At 56.0% G+C, this 19,273-nt stretch overlaps 9 protein-coding genes across 9 annotated transcripts; 6 read left to right on the top strand and 3 right to left on the bottom strand.

Annotated features, from left to right (window-relative positions):
• Nucleotides 1-154: 154 nt before the first annotated feature.
• LTHEOB_4859 (SMP-30/Gluconolaconase/LRE protein) lies at nt 155-1,433 on the bottom strand (the record flags this gene model as incomplete). Its single annotated transcript, XM_035513939.1, has 2 exons — nt 155-672; nt 728-1,433. The coding sequence occupies 2 exons, from the start codon at nt 1,431-1,433 to the stop codon at nt 155-157; spliced, it is 1,224 nt and encodes a 407-aa protein (XP_035374301.1).
• Nucleotides 1,434-2,595: 1,162 nt separating this feature from the next.
• On the top strand, nt 2,596-5,112 carry LTHEOB_4858 (Mucin-2-like; the record flags this gene model as incomplete). The annotated part of the gene is made up of 1 exon (XM_035513938.1): nt 2,596-5,112. The coding sequence occupies one exon, from the start codon at nt 2,596-2,598 to the stop codon at nt 5,110-5,112; it is 2,517 nt and encodes an 838-aa protein (XP_035374300.1).
• A 970-nt stretch (nt 5,113-6,082) lies between these two features.
• On the bottom strand, nt 6,083-6,463 carry LTHEOB_4857 (uncharacterized protein; the record flags this gene model as incomplete). The annotated part of the gene is made up of 1 exon (XM_035513937.1): nt 6,083-6,463. The coding sequence occupies one exon, from the start codon at nt 6,461-6,463 to the stop codon at nt 6,083-6,085; it is 381 nt and encodes a 126-aa protein (XP_035374299.1).
• A 27-nt stretch (nt 6,464-6,490) lies between these two features.
• Nucleotides 6,491-6,898, bottom strand: LTHEOB_4856 (uncharacterized protein; the record flags this gene model as incomplete). Its single annotated transcript, XM_035513936.1, has 1 exon — nt 6,491-6,898. One exon carries the CDS (start codon nt 6,896-6,898, stop codon nt 6,491-6,493), a length of 408 nt encoding a protein of 135 aa, XP_035374298.1.
• Nucleotides 6,899-7,519: 621 nt separating this feature from the next.
• LTHEOB_4855 (Meiotic recombination protein Dmc1) lies at nt 7,520-8,547 on the top strand (the record flags this gene model as incomplete). The annotated part of the gene is made up of 3 exons (XM_035513935.1): nt 7,520-8,036; nt 8,113-8,477; nt 8,536-8,547. The coding sequence occupies 3 exons, from the start codon at nt 7,520-7,522 to the stop codon at nt 8,545-8,547; spliced, it is 894 nt and encodes a 297-aa protein (XP_035374297.1).
• A 639-nt stretch (nt 8,548-9,186) lies between these two features.
• Nucleotides 9,187-10,769, top strand: LTHEOB_4854 (UDP-n-acetylglucosamine pyrophosphorylase; the record flags this gene model as incomplete). The annotated part of the gene is made up of 2 exons (XM_035513934.1): nt 9,187-10,644; nt 10,698-10,769. 2 exons carry the CDS (start codon nt 9,187-9,189, stop codon nt 10,767-10,769), a joined length of 1,530 nt encoding a protein of 509 aa, XP_035374296.1.
• A 1,408-nt stretch (nt 10,770-12,177) lies between these two features.
• On the top strand, nt 12,178-13,077 carry LTHEOB_4853 (Zinc knuckle domain containing protein; the record flags this gene model as incomplete). The annotated part of the gene is made up of 4 exons (XM_035513933.1): nt 12,178-12,316; nt 12,368-12,403; nt 12,461-12,472; nt 12,533-13,077. The coding sequence occupies 4 exons, from the start codon at nt 12,178-12,180 to the stop codon at nt 13,075-13,077; spliced, it is 732 nt and encodes a 243-aa protein (XP_035374295.1).
• Nucleotides 13,078-14,312: 1,235 nt separating this feature from the next.
• LTHEOB_4852 (MFS transporter) lies at nt 14,313-15,575 on the top strand (the record flags this gene model as incomplete). Its single annotated transcript, XM_035513932.1, has 2 exons — nt 14,313-14,783; nt 14,853-15,575. 2 exons carry the CDS (start codon nt 14,313-14,315, stop codon nt 15,573-15,575), a joined length of 1,194 nt encoding a protein of 397 aa, XP_035374294.1.
• A 1,324-nt stretch (nt 15,576-16,899) lies between these two features.
• LTHEOB_4851 (MFS transporter) lies at nt 16,900-18,170 on the top strand (the record flags this gene model as incomplete). Its single annotated transcript, XM_035513931.1, has 3 exons — nt 16,900-17,153; nt 17,215-17,521; nt 17,595-18,170. 3 exons carry the CDS (start codon nt 16,900-16,902, stop codon nt 18,168-18,170), a joined length of 1,137 nt encoding a protein of 378 aa, XP_035374293.1.
• Nucleotides 18,171-19,273: the final 1,103 nt, after the last annotated feature.

Below are 19,273 nucleotides of genomic sequence, written 5' to 3'. Positions count from 1 at the left end.
TACGCATATTTCAGTGAAACACATGTCGAAGGTGCTATCACAGTACCAGCATAAAATAGCATCATCGACAAGCAGTACTTCATAATTAATAATTTACTCACGTTAGGTATTTACACTCATGAGACCCATCCCCTGTACAGTCATTACTCCTTAATCAGCAGCCAACGCCAAAGTCCTTGCAGACCTCTCTGCCCTGTGCTTTGATGTTCTCAACCAGCCAGAGACGGTAGTTGCTGAACACAAGGACACCACCCGGGATGAAAGCAAAGTTGTTGCTTGTTTCTCCAACGTAAATCTTGCCGAGAAGAATGCCGTCGGGGTTAAAGACATGCACACCATCGCCGCATCCGGCCCAGACATTGCCGTCAGTGTCAGTGTGGACACCATCCGGGAAGCCGTTGTCACAGAAGGCAAAAAGGCGTCTGTTGGCGAGACGCTTTCCATCGATGATGTCGAACGCGTAGATGGTACCAGGACCGGTGTCGTTGCGAGTGAATTGCTGAGCGCCCGTGTCGCTGACGTACAGGGTCTTGTGGTCGGGCGAGAATTCAAGACCGTTGCTCTCAACGAAGCCGTCGGCCACAACCTGGATAACACCGGTGGAGGGCTCGAAACGGTAGACCTGCTTGGGAATGACCGGAGGGGGACGGAAGTACTGGAAGTATCCGTAATCTAGATATTTTGGTAAGTCTGTGCTTTAGCGCTGATTATTGCAATAATTGCTTACCGGCATCGGTGAACCAAAGGTCGCCGGTTTCGGCGTGCTGGCGGACATCGTTGACCGAGGAGAAGTTGCGGCCAAGGAAGGAGGTGAGGAGAGTAGTGGATGTGTTTGTGCCAGGATCAACAGCGATCAGAGCGGAAGGATGCTCGAAATCGCCCTCGTCGCAGTAGACATGCTGAGGAGGGCGCTTGGTGGTGTCGGAGCCGGGAGGGTAATAGGACGAGCCGCCATTGGCTTCCCACAGGTCGGGGAATTGGGTGGATTTGATGCTGTAGTCGTCCAGGCTCACAATGGTGATGTTGATGTTGTCCTCAAGCGAGATGTAGTTGGAGGTAATGTACATGGAGTTGTCGGGCTCGTAGTAAATTCCGGCCTCGTGGAAGGCTTGCCAATCCAGATCGGCGATTTTCCGTGCAGTGGCATTGGGACCGAGCACGTCGGTCTGGAAGGATGAGTTGAAGTTGAGCAGGGCAATGGCAGGCTCGGCGGCGCTCGTTGCAGGCAGAGTTGAAAAATAGTTGGCGTTGGACGCCAAGGCGACCAGGTCGACATCGACAAAACCAGCAGCCATGATGAAAGCTATGCACAGCGTAAGCAGAGCTGTCAATTGCACGCGGCGGTCAGAGAAAAGAGATGGCGCAGGCGGGGAAGGCTCCGCTGACGGCTTGGGAGGCGACTTCTTATAGTGCGCGGTGCGGGGAGGAGACATGGGCAGCAGGCGTCAGGCGTCTCGCTGCCCTGGACGCTGTGAGGGACCGGCGTCGGCAGACGGGACGTATAGATGCAGCTAGAGCGGGTTTTCTTGGCCGACGAAACAGACTTTGATGACGTCTCGCTGGATGGAAGTGCCGGCCACTTGTTTTTTGTTCCCCAGACTTCCCCACACTCTCGCCCGCCGAGCTTCACCGACTGCTAGACCACACCCCGGCACCCCCTCTCGATCATCGCCTTTTCTTTCCCTTTGCCATGCGAGATAGCCGACGCTGCCAGATATCGGTCGGTCAGGCGAGCTGCTGGCCGATGAGCTCCGCATCGGCGACGGCCAAGAATACCAAGACGCCGGTCGGCCGCTTGACTGTCAAGGCGTCGGCTTGCCCATTTTTCATCTCGTCGGCCTTTGCTCTGCGTCGTCGGCGTTTTCGCTGCGCAAGCCAGCCGCATCCTTTCCGCGCACCGGCACGCTTAAAACATGCATAATCGTCCTTCAGCGCTCGAGATCATGGGTCCCTGGAGAAAGGCGACGCCGCAGCGAAGCGTTGTCCCTGACGATCCTCTTGGCTCCCTATATTCGGCGGAGCTCCACCGGCATGAGTCGAGGCCGACGTATCCGCCTCAACACCGCCGCCTGACGTGCGCTTGGCAACAGTTTGTGCTGCAAGAAAGCAGGGCGAGACCGCCAACCGTCGTGCGAAACGCCTCGCGCGTGGCACCAGCTACCTGGCCCGGTGCCGTCCTCCTGCGTTTGTTTATCTTGCATACTTCACGTCCCTTGCCCGCCCTTCTCCTTGCTGGATTCCTATGCATCTACCCTATTCAGGTAGCACTACTTTCCGTATACAGTAATTAAGCGAGCTAAGGAGTAGTTTCAACGTGACTCCTCTTCTCGCATCATTAACGGCCTTCGACTCGTCACCGAAGTCAGCCCTTCATTGGCCCGACCAGCTCCAGATGCGAGGAAGAGACAGCAGGAATGTGGGTCACAAGCGCACCCAAGGGGCTGTTCGTGCCGCTGCATTCCCAGAGCCTCGCATGGAAATTGTCGCTTGTATGCCCGACCCTCCACCGTCTCGCCCGTTGTGTGCCGGATTTATACCTGCTGCTGCACCGGCGGTCCAAGACGCCATCTGCAGTCAAGCCGCTCGTTAGACACCATGTCTGCCTCACTCTCGTTTGGCCGCTTTGGCCTTGCCGTTCTTTTCATGCTCAATACTCCTCTTGTAGATGCCTACTTCCTTAACTGGAATGCCCACTACCACCACTTGGAGCCTAGACAGACCACGACTAGCGATGTTGCTCCAGCAACTACCAGCCAGTCCCGCGCGGATCGTCTCATCGAAAACATTGATCGCCTTGACGAATCCATTCGAGAACTCCCGAACGACGCCTTGAACTTCCTGAACGAGATTGGTGACAAGATCGAATACATGGAAGGCGTTTTCCAGAGCATTATTGGCTCTATCTCACCTTCATCAACTACACCAACTACGCCAACTGAACCGACACCCCGGCTTCCCGTCCCAACCAGCCTACTAGCCATCAATTCCACCGCCAATGCGACAATTGCACTACCGAGCACCATCGTGCCGACTCCGGTCTCCGAGGACCCAATTTTGAGCATCCTTCCCGTCTTGGATAGCATTCTTCCTGCATTGACTACGGCTGCATCAGCTGCTGCGTCTTTAGCTGGCTACGGGAACGCCACTTCCCTGCTCATACCTACCGCTCCCGGCTCGGCTTTCACTCCAGTCCTTTCAACGGTGAATGCCTCCGAGTCTTATCCTCTAAGCCTCCCTTCGACGCCTTCTCTCGTTGCCATTGTGCCCTCTATTGAACCTCTCAACTCAACCACAGCCATCCCGGACTTCGCAAACACAACATCAGCGCTTCCCTTTGTTAACAACGCTACCTCGACACCTATTGCGAATATCACGACGAGCTCCTCGGCTGTGAGCGCTACTTCAATTCTTGCCTACGTAAACGCCACTTCCGTCTACGTAAGCGCCACTCCAATTCCTCTCGACGTCAATGCCACCTCGGTTCCTGGCTACGTGAATTCCACTTCGGCCCCTATTCTCCTAAACGTCACTTCAGTTTCTTCCTTTGTAAACAGCACCGCCACCACCGCTACGGTTCTCATTGCGACAAACCTTACCCTGACTACTTCCCTACCGGTGAATGCAACTACTCCGCTCGCTATCAACTATACCTCTACTGCACCTTCAACAAACGTTAGCACTCCACCGTTCCTCCTAAACGCTACTACTGCACTCCCCATTCCCGCGAACCTTACTGCTCTTGCTCCTCTTCCAACGAATGCAAGCACTCCGCTTTTCGACAATACCACCACTGCCACACTTCCTGTTGCGGCAAACCTTACATTGGCCACTCTTCTTCCAGCGAATACGACCACACCGCTCTACATCAACAACACCTCCACTGAATCATCGCCTAATGCCACCGCACCATCGTTTCTACTGAACACTACCGCCGTACTCCCTCTGCCAGCAACCCCGATTGCTCCTCTCCCAGCGAATACAACCGCGCCCCTCTTTATTAACTTCACGACTGCTACACTTCCCAGCCCAGCAAATCTTACTTTGGCCACTCTTCTTCCAACGAATGCTACCACTCCTCCTCTCTTAGTCAGTTACACATCCACGGCGCCATCAGTCAATACTACCTCAGCACTCTTTCCTTTAAACGCCACTACATCCGTTCCCGAAGCCTCCGCATCAGCTCTATCTGAATTCCGAAATGCAACGTTCAGTACCCCGCTCGCCAACCTCACCAGCATCCCGCTCGCTACGCCCGCCCTGAATACCACCACCTCCCCCTCTCTCAACGACACTATCGCTACATCCACCCCCCTCTTCGCCAACGCCACCACTTTCCTACCTATAACTTCCATCTCCTCGGAGGTTCTCCCTACGAGCAGCGCCATCACCAACAGCACCCTCCTCTCCGCTTTCATCGCCAACATCACGTCCGCTCTTTCCATCTCGACTTACAACGCCACACTGCTGGCCGACCTACTCCGATCGAACCTGACCGAACCCACGCCCGCACCGGCCGTTTCTTCTTTCTTCAATTCCACAGTCCTCACCACCACTGGAGCCGCCATCCCGCTCTACACGAACCCAAGTAGCTCGCTCCTTCCCATCAACGCGACCTTCTCTTCGCTCCTCCCCGCCACCAACGAGACATCCTCCTCGCTCCTCCCCGCCACCAGCGATACATTCTCCCCAGTCGTCCTCATCCCCACGCCGTCGACGCCCAGCTCTCTGAGCGCGTCCCTGGCGACGGGCGGCGCATCATTCGCGTCCATCTCAGCAACACCGGTGGCATACAGCAACGCAATGTTCGAAGGCAGCCGAACAGGTATACCAACGCACATGCCGATCCCGATTTCCGCGCTGTCTGCGGCAGCGAGCAGGATGGCAGCGTCGAGGAAGAACGAGACGACGACGCTCACGACGATTGCGTCGACGGCGATGATAACGAGCGTGGTGGCCGTTGCGGAGACGGAGTCGGTGACGACGGTGCTGGCGACGTCGACGAACGAGGTGGGCATGACGCAGGTGTTTATCAGCACCGTGACGGTGACGACGACGGTCCTTGTGACGCCGAGTCCGGCTCCGTGGAGGAATGCGACGACGAGCAGCGTTTGATGATGATGGGGGATTATTTGAGCGAGCGAGCGAGCGACGGTACGGATGATGATGAGAGATGATGATGAGAGATGATGATGAGAGATGATGAGAGATGATGAGAGATGATGAGAGATGATGATGGCGGCATGGAATGATTTGAGGCTCTTTTTTTTCCTTCTTCGATTCGTGACACTCTTTTGCGACCGGCCTCGTCATCGTTGGCTGTGTCATCCCTTTCTGTCAAGTCCTTCTTTTGCCTTTTAATGACGCTATGTCAACGGCCTATTAATGCTTATTTCGTTAATTATCTCGGATGACGCACGAGGTAATACGTATTCTTATCATTGCAACTCTTCAGGTTAAAGCTTTCGTTATGTCGCCCTTTCATAATACTTGTCTGTGCAGAGCGGTGCATGAATAAGCGCTAGAAGTACTGTTATGTCAACAGGCTAAAGACTTCATCCTCGACCTCATTCGAGAAACATTTTAACTTACTTTTATTGTTGAAACTTTCGTCACAACATCTCGTGTAGTGCAGGTTACCTTTTTGTGTATGTGCTTACTTAAAACTACACTATGCAAGAAATGTGCAATGTTGCTTTCAGATGACGGCAAAGTAAAGCATTCTATGAATCACTGGGGCATCACATTTCATCACAGCACATACAGGAGGAATGAGGCGCAAAGTCTTGTTTGCAAGGATCTGCTATCTCATTTGGCTGTGAATTTGGTCAGATGATCATCCCAGCCAAAATTATGCCTCGAGTAGTAGCAAAGCTTTCCCATGTTGAAAAAGAGAATGATGTGGGTCCAGTTTTTAGAGTCCAAACCTCAACCCAATCTTGTTTGTCCATTTTAGTTCCATCAAACTGCCATGGTCCAATTTTTTTTGTGGAAAGAGAAGCCCGATTAGGGTATTGCTGTCGCTCAGTGATTGTTGGTCATTTCGTCATTGCATGTTTGGCATCCAACAGTGGGAAAGGGTCTTCTAGCGACGACCCATGAGAAAGTCGACGTCAGAATCGTCCAGGACACGGTTGTTGCTGTAGTCGAACGGATTGGCCTTCATCTTCGGGCTGCGCTTGTGCTTGCGTCCGCCGCGAGTGTGCTTGCGGCCACCGGTGGCGAGCTGCTCGTTAGAGCTGTTGTGCGACGACACTTCGCTACCACTGCTCGGACGGCGCTTGAGCAGGCGCAATTCGGGCGTATCCTCGACGTGGAAGCGCTGGGCCAGCTCGGGGCAGCAGGCCAAGAAGGCAGACAGCTGGCGGTTGAAGTCCTCGCCGGTGACGCCGCGGCGGCGGGCGAGGGCGACCTTCTCGATGAGGCGGTCGATGAGGGCGCAGTCCTTGGGCAGGGTGAGCAGCATGTCGATGACGCGGGCCCAGGCCCACGGCTACTTCTCGAAGTCGGAGACGCACAAGTTGAGCCAGCCGCCGATGGTGGTGAGGGCCTCGGTCACGCCGAGCGAGAGGGCCGCCTGGTAGATGCGGACGTTTTGCTCGAAGCTTTCCTTGCGCTTGATGGGCATGAAGTCGGCGCTGTCGCACGTGCGCGGGATCCACTCGACGACATAGCGCAGCGCGGCCGGCGCCGCCATGCCTTGTAGAAGGAGCACGTTGGTGTACTGCTCGTCCGCCAGTAGATCGGCCGCGACCGTCGAAAAGGCCATGAGCGCCGCGCGCGGGACCGACAGAACGAGGCGCGGCTTTCCCTCGCCTGCGTCAAGCTCGATAGTGGCGGTGGGGCCCTTGAGGAGATTATGGCGTTGGCGGCGAGGCCAGTCGCGGACGCTGGGGGCCATTTTGGTGGTGCGGCGTATGATGTTGCGAGATTTGGGGGTAGTGGCGTTGGTGGCAGTGGCGATGGAGCTGGCAGTGTGTGCAATCCAGTGAAGCAGGGTGCGGATGTGTGGTGGTGCGGGAGGAAGCTGGGTTGTAAGGTGCAGGAGATAGGTCAAGGCAGCACGGCGGGCGGTTGACAGAAAAGTAAAACCATTCACGGGCCTGAATCGGCTGACCGCAGTGCAAATGCATGTTTCGGGACACAAATCTCGCTATCACTCACAACTTTGACGGGAACCATGACGCATTCGTTCAGACAATGAATACAATAACACAAGGATCATAGCGCAGCATCACGGCGGCATTCGGAGCGAATAGCATGCATGGCATGAGTAAGAAGGCTCAGAAGCAGCAAGGACATGCTAGACAGAATTTCGAGACGAGAAGTGATTGGGGAGAGGGCGCGCTTTCGGGGCGGCTCATCGCATGCAGCGGGAGATGAAGTGATGAAGCGCCGCTGGGACAAACAGAGCCAAGAGGGTCGCCAGGCAGGCGGTGAGGATTCTGCCGCCCGTCGCCAGAATTTCTGTGCAGCGCAACCACCTAAACTCCAGCTCACACATCAAGATACACCACACACCATGGCGCCCTCAAGAGCTCCCCTAAAGGCCGGCGAATTCACCGTACTCCCGCTCACCGTCCCCGGAGTACCGTCATTCCCGCAACAGACGACCCACTTCCTTTACATTCGCCCGCACGCACCCAAGATCCCGGATGAAAACGCGCCGCGCTCGCTCTTTGCCAGCAACCTGCCCATCGATGCCACAGAATCTTCTCTTCGCGCTCTTTTTGCGAAACAGCTAGGTGGTGCGAGGATAGAACGCGTCGAAATCGAGGGCGTCCGACCCAAGAAGAGCACACGCGGCACAGCAATCAGCGCAAAGGCAGGCAAGAAGAGGAAGCGAGGCGCAGAGCCCAGCCTTGGTGACATCGGTCTGCCTGATACTTGGGATGCCGAGATTCTGAGCAGTGGAAGTGGTGCTGTGCTGGTGTTTGTGGACAAGGCTAGCGCGGAATTGGCCATGAAGGAAATTGCTCGCCTTGCAAAGAAAAAGGCCGAAGTCATGTGGGCATCGGATATCTCTCTTGGTGTAGAAAGTGAGTGCCCTTGCTTCAGCTTCGCAAATTATGGAGCTACATGATCCTTCAAGACTACACGCTGACATACAGTTAGGGTACCGCACACACCATGAACTAACATTCCCCGCCCGCGACGTTCTGCAAGCAACGGTCAACGGCTACCTTACCCAGTTCTCCGCTATGGAAGTAGCCCGGGCCAAAGCTCTCAAGCAAGCAAGGAGCGTACCAGACGATGACGGCTTTATTACCGTTACAAAGGGTGGTCGCGCTGGTCCCGCCAAATTGGAGGAAGCTCAGGCTGCGGCAGAAAAGCTCAAGGAGAGGCAGAAGCCACCGAAGGACTTCTACAGATTCCAGACGCGGGAGAAGAAAAAGGAGGACGCGGAGCGGTTGAAACGGGAATTCCAGGAGGACAGGAAGAGAGTGGAGCGTATGAGAGCCCGCAGAGGGAAGATCAGGGTAAGATTCTGATTTTTGACCATGCTTGCCGGTGAGCCAATGCTAACACGCGCCACAGCCCGAGAGTTGAACGCCACAACCAAGTTTTATCGTATGCTCGCCATGAAGCACTACCAATCAACGTTCAGCTGGGCATTCCGTACCCACCAACTCCTCAGCAAGTCGTATAGACAACAATTCGCCACGATAACTGGACGACCCAGAAGCCCAACGGTTGGAAAGAAAAAATGCCACATTGTCGGTGGCTGTGCAAGACCCCGCGATCCAAGAGGCGCAACAACGGCCGTGCTTTATTGGGCCCAGGCGGTCAGAATAGGGGGGCCTGAAGGAGGGGTTTCCTGTTGCGTAGAAGACGCGCATCCTGACTTTGAGATACTGAAGACAGTAGCTAGAAGTCTCAATTACAGAGTCAATTCATCAGTCTAGCGCTTGCATACGTGACGTGAACTTGTTTCGAAACAGGCGGAGCTGGCCCTTCAGCTGGCGGGGACTGATCTGCCAGACCCTTGTCCGGGCGGTGAGCGACGCTAGCTAAATATAGCCGATGATGCAGTTCCAATGAGCGCAGCGGCTGCTCCATCGTGGGGCTCTCGTCGTTTCACAGCACCCTTACCTCCTTAAAGCTGGCTAAACACCCCTCACCTTCCTTCCACCATCTCTAGATTACCTATCCCTATATCCCTCCCTTTCTTCACAATCAACCCTCACAATGGCTGGCGTCATCAAGGACATTGCAAACAAGATCACCGGCTCCTCCTCCGAGGCTGCCCCGCGCGAGCCCACCGCCGAAGAGGTGAAGGAGCTTCAACAGAAGTACGAGAAGGCTGGCCAGCAGCAGGTCTTCGCCTTCTGGGAGCAGCTCAGCTCCTCGGAGAAGGGCACCCTGTACGCCCAGCTGTCCGGCATCGACCCCGACCACATTAACAAGATCACCGACCGCGCCCTCAACCCTCCCAAGACTGAGAGCGAAGACCAGACCCCCACATTCGAGCCGCTCCCAACCTCGGCCACCTCGTCTGTCCTAGACTCCAAGGATGAAGACCTCAGCAAGTGGTACGACTCGGGTCTCGAGCTGATCGCGGAGAACAAGGTGGCGGTTGTGTTGATGGCTGGTGGACAAGGCACTCGCCTGGGCAGCTCGGCACCCAAGGGCTGCTACGACATTGGCCTTCCCAGCCACAAGTCGCTGTTCCAGCTCCAGGCGGAGCGTATCTGGAAGGTGCAGCAGCTGGCGAAGAAGAAGCACGGCAAGTCGGAGGTCATCGTTCCCTGGTACGTCATGACCAGCGGCCCCACGCGTGGCCCGACGGAGCAGTTCTTCCAGGAGAACAACTACTTCGGCTTGGACAAGGCCAACGTCATCGTCTTCGAGCAGGGTGTTCTGCCCTGCATCTCGAACGACGGCAAGATCCTGCTCGAGAGCAAGTCCAAGGTTGCCGTCGCCCCTGATGGCAACGGTGGTATCTACCAGGCACTCATCACTGCGTCCGTCGTGTCGGACATGAGCAAGCGCGGCATCCAGCACGTTCACGCGTACTGTGTCGACAACTGCCTCGTCAGGGTCGCCGACCCCGCCTTCATCGGCTTCTCGGCCGCCAAGGACGTCGAGATTGCGACCAAGGTGGTGCGCAAGCGTGACGCCAAGGAGTCGGTGGGTCTGATCATGCAGAGGAACGGCAAGCCGGACGTCGTCGAGTACTCTGAGATCAGCGAGGAGATGGCCGAGGCCAGGGACGCGTCGAACGCGGAGCTGCTCAAGTTCCGTGCGGCCAACATTGTCAACCACTACTACTCGTTCCGCTTCCTCGAGAGCATCCCGCAGTGGTCGCACAAGCTGCCGCACCACATCGCACGCAAGAAGATCCCCTACGTCGACACCGAGTCGGGCAACACGGTCAAGCCGGAGAAGCCTAACGGCATCAAGCTGGAGCAGTTCGTGTTCGACTGCTTCCCCTTCCTGTCCATGGATAAGTTCGCGTGCATGGAGGTCAGGCGTGAGGATGAGTTCTCGCCGCTCAAGAACGCGCGCGGCACGGGCGAGGACGACCCCGACACCAGCAAGCGCGACATCATGGACCAGGGCAAGAAGTGGGTGCAGGCGGCGGGCGGTGTCGTTGTCGGTGAGAAGGCGGAGGACGGCGTCGAAGTGTCGCCGCTGATCAGCTACGTAAGTCGACGGGCACCCGTGCACCACGAGTTCATGCTAACGCGCAGCTGCAGGGCGGCGAGGGCCTCGAATTCCTCAAGGAGCGGACGATCAAGGCGCCCGCTGTCATCGAGAAGGAGGAGTAGAGAGCCGAATCATCTCCGGATGACGTTTCAGTGGAGGCTGCCACGCCCGTTTTATTATACCACATACTTATTAAAAAGAGGCAGCTGGACGACGGCTGATGAGCAATTGAGAAAAGTTGATGCGCCGGTTCTTGCTCCGCCCTGTCCGCGTTTGATTGCCATTCGTGATCGGCAGTGCAGCGCCCCTTCGCTGCGGCCCCGGAATTGCTGCGGGTTATTGCTGTGGGCGCTTTCCAAGGCACCAACAGCCGAGATTGTAGGCGAGCTGAGTCGTTCGATTCGTACGCGCCCAAGCGTGGAGGTAAGCCGGCCGGCCAGAGGCAAAAAGCCGCGCGGACGGCAGGAAAGCGGTTGGAGGCTGTCAGGTGTCAACTGTCACCAGGCCGGCTATGCAGACTGCAGGCTGCGGACCTCCACGCCGCATGCGCCAGGCACCGTGGACCGTTCCGTATGGACGCGCCCACGCTGAACCGCGGCTCCGGCGCCGCCAGATGCAGCAGCACGACAGGCCAGATGGATGGCGACAGGGCGCAGGCTGCAGCGGGCGGCGGAACGGGCCTGCTGCACACGTGATAGGATTGCAGTGCCTTGCTGCAGCTCTGTGGCAAGGCCGGATGTGCCAGCCTTCCTGTGAGCGCTGCAGACGGCAGTTCTTCACGCCGTCCTCGCCCAACACGACCTGCCCGATAGCCGCGCGATCGGCCGCACCGTCATCACTTCGCTCGCCTCTGACAGGCGCTGCTAATCTCCGTGGGCGGCATTGGTGTGCATTATCCCGCGCCGCTCGCAGGCAAACGGCTAGAGAGCGCCACAGGCCGGCGGCGCATGCGGGGCGTGAGCGTCATTCGCAGAGGGCTAGTGGAAAAGGCTCGAAATGGTGGGCGTGGAGGGCATGCACACGACGAAAGCCGCTCGGAGCTCGACCCAGAATCAGCCGTGGCAGCTGCGCTAGTCGCCCACTCGCCAAGTCGTGCCTGCCAGAGCCCGGCCGTGCGCAAGAGGCCCAGCCCCGATGCTTCCTTGAAAATGGATCTGCCCGCCCTCCTACAAAAACCCTTCGAGTCCACCATCCGTGTGTCGGAAGAGACGCTGTTGTCGCGCGGAAGGAGAAACGCTGAGAAGTGAGTGCCCACCCTCCCCAGAGCGCCTGTCTGCTTCCTCCAAGCAGCCAGTCTCCATCCCATCCGGCGCTGCTCGACCGCGTCGTCAAATTTTGTTACCAGGCGCTGACTCTCTCGACAGGTGCAGGATTTGCAGTCCGGAATAAAGCAGAAGGTACTCACCCAATCACCAATACACTCTCACCCCGGCGCTGCGCTCTGAGACACAGCGCGCGCCCACCCGTCCTCATCTCTCTCCACACCACGACCGCGCCCACGCATGCCACCTAGCATGCCACTCGCCCGCCATGTGGACCTCGGGCAACCGCACCTACGCCATACGCATATCTGACACTGGGGTCCCGCAGCTATACGAGGAAGAAAGCAGGATGTCTTCGCTGTCGCGTCGTGCGTGCTACAAGTGTGGCAATGTCGGCCACTACGCCGGTACGTCGAGCTGCACGCCAATCGCGACCGCCGTCGGCTAACCCAGCGCAGAGGTCTGCTCATCGTCTGAGCGCCTTTGCTACAACTGTAAGTCGGACCCTGACCTATCGCGAAAGTGACGCGCCTGCTAACAATGACGCGCAGGCAAGCAGCCCGGTATGCGAACCCCGCCTCCTCCATTCCAGGCGCCCCTCCACGACTAACCCCCAGCTCCAGGCCACGAGAGCAACGGCTGCCCTCACCCGCGCACCACCGAGACGAAGCAGTGCTACCACTGCCAGGGCCTCGGCCACGTTCAGGCTGACTGCCCCACTCTGCGCCTGAGCGGCGCTGGCACCAGCGGCCGCTGCTACTCCTGCGGACAGCCCGGACACCTTGCGCGCTCCTGCCCCAACCCCGCCGGCGGCGTTGGCCGCGGCGCTGGCATCCCTCGCGGTGGCTACGGTGGCTTCCGCGGCGGTTTCGCTGGCGGCCCGCGCCCGGCTACTTGCTACAAGTGCGGCGGCCCCAACCACTTTGCCCGCGACTGCCAGGCTCAGGCCATGAAGTGCTACGCCTGCGGAAAGCTCGGCCACATCTCGCGCGACTGCACCGCTCCCAACGGTGGCCCTCTGAACACTGCTGGCAAGACCTGCTACCGCTGCGGCGAGGCCGGCCACATCTCCCGCGAGTGCCCCCAGGCTGAGATCAACGGCGACGGCCTCCCCGCTGCCCAGCAGGCTCCCGTCCAGCCTCCGGCGCCCACCACTGCCGTTGCCTAAGCGGCGACAGCAGTGAATGAGGATCGCGCCAGGGCGGCTTTGGGCGCGGCGGCCCCCTTCGGCGTAGGAAACACTGCCTGCAGACGCGCTTCCGCTGCTTGCACGCGTACCTGTTTCTACTTTCGCTTCTATACCACGACGTTTTAGTTTCCTTTCCACTGTCGCTTCAGGTCGCCATTCTTCCTTCTACTTGGCACCGGCATCGTAACGATGGCAACGACCCGCTTTAAAAAGTTATTTGACGAATCCCGATACCCCATGATTTGCAAACCCCACATGACACCTCAGAACCGAGCGATTGGCGCTCGCCCAGGCCTGTCTCCTGTCTCCTTTTCTTTTTTTGGCTACTATCATCCGAACGGACGAACCGCGAAGAGAGAAGTCGAGACCGACGAGATGGACCGAGGGGCGAACCGCGGAGGCGGAGGCTGGAAGCGAGTGAAAGAAGGGCGAGGGCGAGAGGGATTTTGAGAAGGGGGAGAGAAGTGGTTATGTTGTCGGTAGTCTAGGCTAGGATGTTTGGCAGACTCAAATCTTTGGCTGCGATCCTCTTTTGGCAGTGCCGCCCTTTTTTTTTCTTTTTCTTTCACCTGATATCGCAGCAGCTTCTCCCGGACGGTGGCGATGATACCCCATTCTTTCACGTTTCTCTCATTCTTCTCCTGCTGAGAGCACCTTTCTCCTTTCCCAGGTTGAACCACATTTCATATTTTGGAGAAAGCTCATAGGATGGAGGGATTGGCACAGACACGCTTGGAAATGATGTACAATGCTGGAATATGCTCACTGACATCTGATATTTCCATGGAGGTGAATTCGGCTCCGGGCGGCTTCACTATCGACGCATTTTTCCCTACCACTTCTCTCGAAGTTGAGAACCGGGGGTAGTCCCCTCATTTCTGTCGATAATACCACCCACAGTACATATTTCGGTTAGTCTCGGTAACTGTATTTAGGAGAATGCTCTGTAAATCAAACTTGTTGTGGTAGTGAATACAAGGTTCCGTGTAAGAATTACAAGCTTGTGAGGACCTCACTCCGAACGATCGATTCGACTGGTATTGCGACAAAGTGAGGCGTGTACATGGCTCATGTGCATCTACGGAGAGGTGATTGCCACTCTTAGCGTGAGTGGCTTCGCTTGCGTCATGGCCATTGCTCCTCCGGAGCTCCATGTTTGGGCCACCCTCAACCCCAAACAACAAACTTCTACAAACCATGCGCCCGCGCCCACCATGGATCCTTCCTCGGCGCAACTCCACCAGGAGGTTCGCGATGCCGTGACCCGCGAGCTAGGCCACCGCAGACCCCTCTTACATCACCTAAACGCCGACTCCAGCTGGCTGCTCCAGATTCCACGCCCAGCCGCCGCGACGAAAAGAGGCGGTCGCGCGTACTACAATGTTCTGATCGACCCATGGCTCTCTGGGGGCCAAAGTGACGTCGCTCGGTGGTTCTCACAGCAATGGCATCGCTATGAGAGCGCATGCAAGTCCATCGCCGATGTGGAGGAGCTGGCGCGTGAGGTCGAGATTATGGCCTCAGGATTGCGCCTAGGCAAGGATAGGTTACCAAACGGCCCGGACACGGGCGCAGATGCGCAAACTCTTATTGACGCGGTAGCCATCTCTCACGAATTCACCGACCATTGCCACAAGGGAACATTACTGGAAATAGACCGCTTCGTGCCAGTTTTCGCAACAGAGGTGAGTTGCCTTCTTTCCACACGCTTATCGAGAGACACGGTCGTACCGATGCCTTTTTCTCTGATCTAGAGTGCCGTGGATGTTATCCGCTCCTGGAACCACTTCCACCACGTCGAGACGATACCCGTCTTCTCGCACAGGCATCCCGATTGGCGCGACGGCTCGATTCCTCCGTTGCCCGAATGGCTCAGCATCTCACGCCTAGTCGAGGGCCTCGACTTCCTACAGTATCACAGCGCTCTCATCTTCTCCTTCGTAATAACTTCCTCAACTCCCTCAGCCCCGACTACACGCTCCGCTCGAAGCTTGCCGAATGGCTGGATCCCGCCGTCGGACGATTCTGATGGCGCAGAGTGCATTATATACTCCCCTCATGGCATACGACCAGAAGCGCTACGGCCTGTGGTTACCGCCTCGCCACCTCTTTCGGTGTTGGCGCTGATACACGGTTTGCATGATGTTGCAATCAACCCAGGGTTTTGGTGGGAGAACTGGTGGGCGAAATCCCCCAAGCCGCTCCAGCAGCTCAATCTCGGCGGATTCAATGGACTCCAAGCGCAGCGCCTCATCCGTGCCAAGTACTGGATTGGCACGCATGATGAGGTCAAATGGGGAAGTGGTCTGGTCAACTGGTTCCTGAGGCGCAAAGTAATCAGCGTGGAAGACGCGTTGCGCGCTGAAAAGGATAGGCTAGTGAAGCAGGAAGAGACGGAAGAAGAGAAGCTGGAGCAGGTTCTGGACGACGTGCGGTTCGAAGAGGTGGGAAATGGCGAGAGCCGTGTTCTCATGTGAATGAGCTGCAAGTTGTGCTCGCGATGGGGTCGATTGTCGCAGGCCTCTTTGTCTGGCGTTTTTGCAGTCACGCTGGTCAAGAAAAATAAAATGAAAAAAAGTCTAGGATATTAAGCAGTTTGCTTCACACCTTTGGAGCTTCTCGAACACTCTTTCCTGCATCTTCTACAGCCGTTTCTTTCTCTTACATGCGGTTGTAATCCAATTTTCGCTGTTGCGATCTCTAAAAATCGCTCGATTGTGATTCTGTTCTTTGTTACTTACCTCATGCGGAAGTCATCACAGTGCGTCAGTGAGCCTTTGTTGGAGGGTTGAGCAGCCAGTCTTCTTATTCAAGACATTAAATCTTTGAGACAACCTTGTCTAGTCTCATCTTCCACTGATCATAATCCTCCTAAAAGTCGTATTCCAGGACGGACTGACATCGACCACACCAACGGAATGCCGCCTCGACGTCAGAAACAGTCAGCTCGCCGGCGCACTCACCATGCATTCAACGTTTATACGAGCCAGGAATTCAATGACGTGGCTCAAGAGCTAGGATTCACGGCCAGAAGTGGTCGAAGCAAGCGCAACTGCAAGTTACACTTCTAATCCGATGCCGATCTCTTGACTAATTTTCAAAGGGCCGACCGTTATGGACACTTTAATCGAACGATGGAACCAGATGCCGCTGTATTTGAAACGGTGGTATGAGTATCAACTCGAGAAGCACCATCCCATACGTCCGGATAGGTACAACAGTCGGATTAATTTCAAGTATATGCGGCCTGATCCAGACTTGATCGCCAAAGCTTCTCTTAGCGTTCAGATCACCAAGGATGCTCGTGGCAATGTCTTGCTTCCGGACCGGGGTACGTATTAATTTACGATGTTGTTTGATTTCTAGCGCTGATTAGATACAGATAATACCGTCCGAGACATCCGGGCTACTCTTGATGAACAACACCCGGAAGAAAAGATTGACTTACGCAAGACTTATTGGGAGACACTCCGGTCGCGAGGATATCTAGACCAGAATATTCCCCCACGCCAGGTGTCTAAAAATGCAAATGAACAAAATGAAGACGAATATAGCTGGTTTACAACGGCAGAATGGCGAATGATGCGAGACTCCCTTCCCGTGCCTGGCCAGGGAACTCGGTGGACATTTCACAAATTCCTCATATCCAGCCCAAGTAGCTCAGTTGGTGTTTGGCGAAGGGTTAATGCGCATAACATGCCAATTTCAGAAGATGTAAGTGTGGATCAATCGAAGTTTCTCGGCACTCTCCAAGTTGACAAAGAGCCATAGCGAAGAGTTTTCAAGATGAAACTCAGCCAGATGTATCCAGACCCGCCCTCTCCCACCGAGGAGTTGGGCGACTACGAGGGGATAGTTCACGAGCTGATATGGGAGCGATGCCCGGAATTTGTCCCGCGCATATTCAACTACGGTTGCCACGACTACGACCTCAACTATAGGGTAAAGAGGCGGATGGAATACCTTGAGCTCGAATGGATGCCGCATGGTGATGTTTGGGAACTCATGAAGCATTATATTGACCATGACAAGATTCTACCGGAGCCGTTCATCTGGTACGCTTAGCCCATGCAGCGCCGGATACTGTAAAGTCAGTCTAACGTCGTGGACTTGTAGGTACGTCTTTTTCGCGCTGGCAAAGGTTGCCGTCTATTGTCTCAATGGTCAGCTCTCAGACACAAAGGACCCGGAGTGGGACCGCATCTGTCACCTCGACATCAAACCGGACAATATCTTTCTGGGGGCGCCCAACCCGAATGAGCCGATGGAGTGGGCGCGCGCCTATCCTGTTCCAAAGATTGGAGACTGGGATATGGCGTACATCACGACAGCTCTGTATCAGGGAGATCCAGATGATCCTCTCGAGTGGCCCCGAAACCCGCAGGACCTGCAAGGTACTGGTACTGTCGGGCACATGCCACCGGTAAGTAACCACCTGTTCATCTCTTCCTGCTGGCCACCTACTCCCACAACTTCCCGACAGCTAACAAGCACAGGAACTCCTCCCCCGTGATCTGGAAGAACTCTACAGAATGCAGGAAGAGACCAACGCCTTCGGGTGGCCAGAAGCCACGCTCGACCGCATCAACAAACTCATGCCCTGCGACCCCACCCAGCAGCCCTTCCCGCCCCCAGACGCCAAATGCGGCATCGACTCGTGGACGACTGTGTGGCAGATCGGCATGGTCATCTGGATAATGCTGTCAGGCAACAACACCCCCGATGACCTGGTCGTCGACTTCTCGGACTCGGTCAACCGCACCGGAGACTACCCGACCCGCGAGTTCCGCATGAAGGGCCCGCTGCGCCCGGTGTACTCGGGACGCCTGGTCGAGCTGACATACTCGTGCTTGCACGCCGATCCGGAGGAGCGGATCGACGTGTGGGATCTGTTTCGCGAGGTGCGGGACGCGTGCCAAGATGTGGGGAGGGAGTTGAAGAAGAAGAGGGGAAAGGATAGGGATGGGTTGCTGGTGGATGGGCCGGTGCCGGTGAGCGTCCCGCCAGATAAGTACCCGGTTGCTGCAGCCGTGTTGAATGATACGCCTCCGGTTCCGTTGAGGCCTGAGTAGCTTTGGTTAGTGCAGAGAAAATGGAGGGCTTATTGCGATTTTGACCTTTCATTCCATTGGTGGGACATGGACCCGGCCTCGCTTCGATGTGGGCCAACTTGGGTGCAATGGAGGGCGCAAGGCAGTTCGTACTATCATTATCGAATGCCATGGCTGACAATAATACTCGAGAGACGAGTAACAATGAAAATGGTATTTGTCTTGCGTTTTCTGTCACATAGGTCTGAAATTCCCTTCCGTCGCTTTCCCTTGGAGCGAGTTTTCGTGGGTCTCGCAGCTTTCGCGTTTCGTCTGTTGGTCATCGGATTTTTTTTTTAAAAGCTGAAACACATCACAGTAGCACAAGTACTCCGGATGCTGACGTATGTGATACAGTTTCAAAGGACTACCAGACGCAGTATTCAACTGCCCACGTGAGTAGGTGTGATATCTCTGGTGAGACCGGTTCAAGAAGGATTATGCCTCTTGTAACCCGCTGTGACGAGACTATAAAGCAACACTTATACTATAACATGCGATGATCGGCAGTTGGAATGTTGCACGTGGTGCTGTTCCATTTGTGATTGCCGCGTTTATCGCGTGGCACCATTACTGTTGGTGTACTACTGTTGGTGTGGAGGTGCGAGCGGGTGATGGTGTGGAAAGTTCCGCACAAGCAACCATTCAGCCAACCAAACGCGGGCGGAAGGATGTTCTTTGAACATAGTGTTTAAGGATGTGACGGAAGGATCGGGGTGGGGTATGTGGTTGTTCGGCAAGTTCCCTTGTTCTTCTTTTCCCGGGAAGCGTGGGAGGATTCCGATGGAGGGTCGCTAAACCACAATCTCGGAGTAGATTCTTCATGTCAGCAGGTAGTCCGCTTTCCGAATGCAGAAAGCGGAACGAGAGCGTCAGGGGTTTTCTTTGTGTGTAGGAGGAATGTTGGATGCGGCGTCCGCATTCCTTCGAAGGTTTGATGCATCTTACGATTCTGCACAATGATTCACACCGGTCGGCGATCAGCAAGGTCTGGACTCATGCGGCGTGGAACTGCCGATTGGTGCCACGAACTCAGGACAGGCACGGCAGTGCTGAGGCTCAAATGTTTCAACAAACCTGGTAGA

The sequence above is a fragment of the Lasiodiplodia theobromae genome (genome assembly GCF_012971845.1).
Source record: "Lasiodiplodia theobromae strain AM2As chromosome Unknown scaffold_13, whole genome shotgun sequence".
Classification (NCBI taxonomy): domain Eukaryota; kingdom Fungi; phylum Ascomycota; class Dothideomycetes; order Botryosphaeriales; family Botryosphaeriaceae; genus Lasiodiplodia; species Lasiodiplodia theobromae.
This window is presented reverse-complemented; position numbering and strand designations above follow the sequence as displayed.